General features: G+C 36.3%; 1 protein-coding gene across 1 annotated transcript; it reads left to right on the top strand.

Moving 5' to 3' along the window:
* The first annotated feature begins 809 nt into the window (after positions 1 to 809).
* On the top strand, positions 810 to 5763 carry LOC107549751 (uncharacterized protein C3orf38). Its single transcript, XM_016230927.1, has 3 exons — positions 810 to 1033; positions 1221 to 1396; positions 5031 to 5763. The coding sequence occupies exons 1-3, from the start codon at positions 907 to 909 to the stop codon at positions 5583 to 5585; spliced, it is 858 nt and encodes a 285-aa protein (XP_016086413.1). The 5' UTR covers positions 810 to 906; the 3' UTR covers positions 5586 to 5763.
* Positions 5764 to 6234: the final 471 nt, after the last annotated feature.

The following is a 6234-nucleotide window of genomic DNA, read 5'->3' as shown; positions in this document are numbered from 1 at the left end:
AAACAGAACAAAGAAAGAGAGCCAGTGTGAAGTTTAAGGTATAATCAGATGAATTCCTTCTTTCTGCACAGAATGCTGAGATTTTATTTGCTGTTGTCGTCTGCAGATTGACCCAAAGCGGACTGAACAAAATCAATAATTCATATTTCTGCTTGTCGGCTGGACCACATGACTTTGGCAGTCATACTATATAAAATTAATACATACAGTTCATCTCAGAGTCAAAAACTACACCAACATTTTTGCATAGTCTAACAGTATTCAGGTTACTGCCGAAATTGAATAATGTAGGAGTAAATATTTCTATAATTCTAGAATCAAAATGTTAATTTAAAAACAACACATATCATGACATTATTTATGCAATTATAAATTTCAGTTTAAATAGATTTTTGATAAATGGTAAAGATGGATTTTGTTGATAGGCTACTTATTTTATTTGATTAGCAACAGCCGTGTAAGTATATAATGTTAAATAAAATATGTTTTTTAAAAAATAAATAATTATGAATGGGGCGCCCTTTTTCATACATATCTGCGTTATTATTTGCTCCAATAGCAAAAGATAAAAATCCACATTTCTATGACTTTCTAAAAGAGGGGGGTTAAAATGTTTGGGGGTTTATGTTTTAAAAATTATGTTTTTCGTTTGAATAGGGAATTATACTATTTATGGCAGAGATGCGTGTTGTTTGATTCAATAAAATACCGTCTAGGTCAGGGGTGCCCAAACTGGGTCCTGGAGGGCCGGTGTCCTGCAGAGTTTAGCTCTGCACCACCGCTCTCTGGACTGCGGGGGCGCTGTGGTGCGCAACAACAACGGAAGCAACTGCTTGTTCTACTTTCACATAGCGCAGATCCACAGAAGAAGCATGTAAGGTGTAGCTTGACAAAACTTGTGCAGCTATGTCAAAGTTGTCAATGAAAGAGCAAAGTGGCTGTCGAAAACTGTTAAGATTATTAGCCCTGGACGACTTGTTCGCCCTTAAAGATACAGTAACGAATCGACTGATTGCTGTAGAGAGCACGCAAGGTAAGACAATACTGTGAAGCGAACAGTTTTCCAGAGTCTTCTGTAAACATTGCCCGTGTCTGATGGCAACGACACTCGATTTTGAGCTATTGTAACTTTTCTGTATTATGTCAGGTTATAATAAATATCTTTTTATGCGCTATATGTATGTTGTCAGTCTGTCAGAGTCGTATTTCCTGACCAACAGAGGCCATTGAGGCCATCATAACTTACTCACAAGATGCCGAGGAGCTCCTCAAGAGAAAGAAGGTGCACCGGGATGCCATTTTTAAGTATCTTGCCAATGAAGGAGTTGCTATGCTCCCTAATAGTGAGAAACAGCAGCTGATCAGGAGGACTGTTGAGTATTGGTCATCTGGTGAGGTGGGTATCTTCAGTGAATCTCTAAACAGAAGGGGGAATAAATAAACATAAATACTAAAAATAAACCTATTTTTAGGACCATTATGGTTTATTTATTTATTAATACTGACTAGGGATGCACGATATATCGGCCACCATATCGGTATCGGCCCATATCGGCTCATTTTTTTGTTATCGGTATCGGCCTGATAAGAAAATGTTGCCGATATCTTAAAGCCGATAAATAATGCATTATTTCCTTCAGAGACACTTCAGATGTGCGCTGTTCGTTTGCAGCCTTTTGTGCAATTGTACATTGTAATATTGTGTTTATTTGATGTATATCTGATTTATCTCATATAGAATGCGTTTGGTTAAGTTAAAAGAGCGCTTCAGTTTACCGGTGATCATCTTTAGCTCAGCGCACGCAGCTCAAACAGCAGTGCACAACATTAATAACTATGATTGGGAATGTCGTGTATATAACATTCTAATGAGAACATTATTATAATAAAACGTTGTGAATTCTTTGGGTTTAGTTGCCGTGTTTCAGCGCGTTGTTATGGGAAGAGCGCATCCACAACAGGATCACACATTCTGACTATAGCACGCAATAACTGCATCATTTTGAACATATATAAATTGTAATATTATGTTTATGTTGTATTAATATTAATCTCAGGATGCATTTCCTTGAATTAAATAAGCTGCCAGCAAAACGCTTCAGTTTACCGTGTTCATTCAGCTCTTCAGCTTCAGCACGTGCAGCTCAACGGCTGCTATTTAAAACAGTGGTATTAATTTGTTACTTTTTCAAAAACATTGATACATTATTAATAACAACAACCACTTGTATTTTTCTCTTATTATTTTCATCAACAATATGGTTTAGTAATTAAAATCATTTAATTATTGTCCGTGCAGAGGCTATTCCGTTTTATTGATCTATGGCGCATTCATTTTGATTCTTTACACGTGTAATGATGTCCAGTGACTAGTTTGCATTATGCATAATTTCTCTCTCTCTCTCTCTCTCTCTCTCTCTCTCTCTCTCTCTCTCTCTCTCTTGCTCGCTCTCTCGCTCGCTCACACACACACACACACACACGATGTGCAAAACTTTGAACAGTCAATAGCAAATACTTAAACTAATAACAAAACAGTAGCTGATTCAGAAGCGCCAGATTGTCATAGCAAAGTCAGAATTGACCCTTTTTTTTCTTAGAAATAGCCTTTGTGCACAGCCAGTCTTGTACACTTCTAGGTCCATAAAATGCGTTCATCTTCGTCCATAAAATGCGTTGCACAAATTCGAAAACATCTGGGTTGTGCTGTTCTGTTGTAAATAAATCTTAACCAATGATTCCTAATTGCATCTACTTCCGGAAGGCCAAATAAAGTGCTGCGGTTAAGACAGCTGACTCTGATGTGACCCTGTCTCGCTCTCTCTCTCTTTCTCTCTCTCTCTCTCTCTCGCTCTCTCTTGCTCGCTCGCTCACACACACACACACACACACGATGTGCAAAACTCCACATTTGAACAGTCAATAGCAAATACTTAAACTAATAACAAAACAGTAGCTGATTCAGAAGCGCCAGATTGTCATAGCAAAGTCAGAATAACCTCCTCTCCTAGGTTCACGAAACGGTCGTCCATAAAATGCATTGCTGTTCTGTTGTAAGTCATCTTAAAGATTCCTAAATGCATCTACTTTCGGAAGGCCAAATAAAGTGCTTTTGCTTTCGCCTAGAAACACACAGCGTCTCCCTGACGTGCTGCTTCAACACTAACTGCGGTTACTGAAACCACGCCTTCTTTCTTTGCGTGAACATTTGGGCGGCATTATGCAAATATTTCCACATAGTGAGGTAGATATGTGGGGGCGTGTTAGAACGAGCCGTTTTAGGGGGGCGTGGCAGAGTCTTAACTTTGATAAAGAATATCTCTTTGGTTTTGAGACTTTAGTCTTTGCAACTTCAGGGATCTTATCTATGCACAATCAGCTTGTAACACTCCAAAGAGAAAGGAAAACTTGAAATCACATTATATGACCCCTTTAAGTATATTTCTCCCCCATTTCACATGTTAATGTATAAAAGTTTAATTCAAATTACTGTGATAAAAAATGATCTATTACTTTGTGTAATATAGTGAAAAGTATTTATATATCATAGTAGTAATTTTAAAAGTTTACTTGTATTACAGTTTTATTTAATGTAATTATTATTATAATGGGTAGCTGACATTAAACGCAATAAATTATTTTCCTATAATTATTTGTCAGTCTGTGGGACCATTTAATCTTTCTTTTAATCATATAATTTTTGTTTTAAATTGAATTTGTACATTTTTATAGCAACATGTCCTACCCTACCCGACCCTCTAAACCAGGGGTCACCAAACTCGGCCCTGGAGGGCTGGTGTCCTGCAGAGTTTAGCTCCAATCCTAATCGAACACCTGAACCAGCTTACTAGAAACTTCCAGGCAGGTGTGTTGAGGCAAATTGGAGCTAAACTCTGCAGGACACCGGCCCTCCAGGACCGAGTTTGGAGACCCCTGCTCTAAACCATTGATTTCAATGGGGCAAAGATCACTGTTCACTGAACATATAGGCTAACTTTAAACACTGTCTGGAAGCAATGATTCACCGCATTATATTTGCATATACCGTGAATCTGATAATATATTAAACATTGATGTAATGCACTGTATTTTGCCCCGCCTGGATGCCCGACTTATCTATTTGTGTATTGCATGAGCTGTTCAATAGGCAGGATTTTGCAACGAACAGCCAATAAATACCGTGATATATATGATTGACCGCACTTGTAATTTGAAAAGATTGCTGTACAGGGAGTCTTCTAAATGCTTGCAAAGAGGCACAGAGGGTATTAAAAGTACACTAGCGTTCAAAAGTTTGGGGTCGGTAAGCCTTTTTAATGTTTATAAAAAAAAGTATTATGCTCACCAAGTCTGCATTTACTTGATGAAAATACTGTATAAACAGTAATAATGTAAAATATTATTATTGATTAAAATAACTGTTTCCTATTTTAATATGTTTTAAAATGTAATTTATTCCTGATGGCAAAGCTGAATTTTCATTAGCCATTACTCCTGTCTTTAGTATAATATGATCCTTCTAATCATTCTAATATGCTCATATCTAATATTCTAATAATCTTTTTGACCTTGCTGAATAAAATCATTCATTTCTTACTATATATATATATATATATATATCTTCCTCCAATTCTGAAAAGCACTGACTGCCACTGCTTAAACATGTTAAAAAATGTTAACATTTCATTCTTTAAAAACTGAATCCTGGAAAAAATATGAACCCTGCACTGAGTATCACTTAAAAAGTTAAGTTTTTTATGGGTTGTATTTTGACCTGGTCCATATTTCTAACAGATCTCTAAGCGTGAGAAGAACACAATGGTTTCAAATTTCTTACTATATATATATATATATATCTTCCTCCAATTCTGAAAAGCACTGACTGCCACTGCTTAAACATGTTAAAAAATGTTAACATTTCATTCTTTAAAAACTGAATCCTGGAAAAAATATGAACCCTGCACTGAGTATCACTTAAAAAGTTAAGTTTTTTATGGGTTGTATTTTGACCTGGTCCATATTTCTAACAGATCTCTAAGCGTGAGAAGAACACAATGGTTTCAGGTGATGTTGGAGATGGTCTGTCGGACCTTCCAGCTTTGGGAAATCAGTTTTGCCAGTGGTTCTTCACCCTTCTGAACTCTCAAAACCCCACTCAAGGGCAGCCGGCTCAAGATTGGGGTCCTCAGCATTTCTGGCTGGATGTGAGACTTCGGCTTCTCTCATGTACTGGAGAGCAGCGTGTAGATGAGTTCAACGGGGCAGAGCTGGTCAGTCAGCGGCTTCATGCTTTTGCAGGACAAGAGCGTCTGTTGTTCTGCCCGAACTTGGAGGGTCAAGGGTTAAAGTGTATATCTTCAGCTCATGGACTGGTGTTAGTGGCCGTAGCCGGGACCATCCACCGTGACAATGCCTGCCTTGGGATTTTTGAGAAAGTGTTTGGGCTCATTCGCTCACCAGTGGACAATAATCGCTGGAAAATAAAGATTGTGAATATAAAAGTAGAAGCACAAAATGCCATCACAGACAGACAGTTACCAGTTATTACATATGACTCAAAAGAGTTGCTGAGCCTTTGCGACTGAGAGTCAGAGATCCTCACAAGGTTTGTTTGGACATGTTTCGACTCGGCAGTGAAGAGATGCATTGTCTTAACATGGATGATGTACTATTCTGTGGAAAAAAAACTTACAGTGGGATCTGTAAAAGGATCTTAGTTTGTATTTCTGTTGGCTTGAAGGAGAGTTTCCAGTCAGTTTGAATCCTAGCAAAATGTTTCTGTAAAATGTATTTTACTGATTTGTTATTATTATTATTATTTTAAGGAAAAATCTAAATGTTTATTGATATGGATTGAAAAACTTAGTTACATTTATTAATAATTTTCTGAAAATTTTCCTAATAAAAATTTTTAAATTTGTCCTTCAGATTACTCCAAAACAGAAAATGTAAAACTAAATATACAAATTTGGGCTTTTTAGTAATTTTAGTTCATATGTGAAATATACAAAACCACTTTAAGGTGGCAGTTCTATAACTATTTCTTGATTTATTTTTGTTTACAAAATAATATAATTGGTTGAATCTATTCATCTTTTTTTCACTTCCATGATTCACTTTCCTTTTTGAGTCATTAAGTTGTTTTGTGTGTATGTATGTATATGTGTGTATATATATATATATATATATATATATATATATATATATATATATATATATATATTGTTATATTGT

Source organism: Sinocyclocheilus grahami, unplaced genomic scaffold, assembly GCF_001515645.1.
Source record: "Sinocyclocheilus grahami isolate Dianchi unplaced genomic scaffold, SAMN03320097.WGS_v1.1 scaffold380.1, whole genome shotgun sequence".
NCBI classification, from domain to species: Eukaryota; Metazoa; Chordata; class Actinopteri; order Cypriniformes; family Cyprinidae; genus Sinocyclocheilus; species Sinocyclocheilus grahami.
Note: the sequence above shows the minus strand (reverse complement) of the source record. Positions and strands in the feature narration are given on the sequence as shown.

Bases quoted from the DNA above. Each gene is read 5' to 3' on its own strand.
- LOC107549751 (XM_016230927.1), top strand. From the start codon at position 907: ATGTCAAAGTTGTCAATGAAAGAGCAAAGTGGCTGTCGAAAACTGTTA. The intron at 1,034-1,220 runs GTAAGACAATAC...CCTGACCAACAG, and splicing joins TGCTGTAGAGAGCACGCAAG to AGGCCATTGAGGCCATCATA. The intron at 1,397-5,030 runs GTGGGTATCTTC...TATTTCTAACAG, and splicing joins AGTATTGGTCATCTGGTGAG to ATCTCTAAGCGTGAGAAGAA.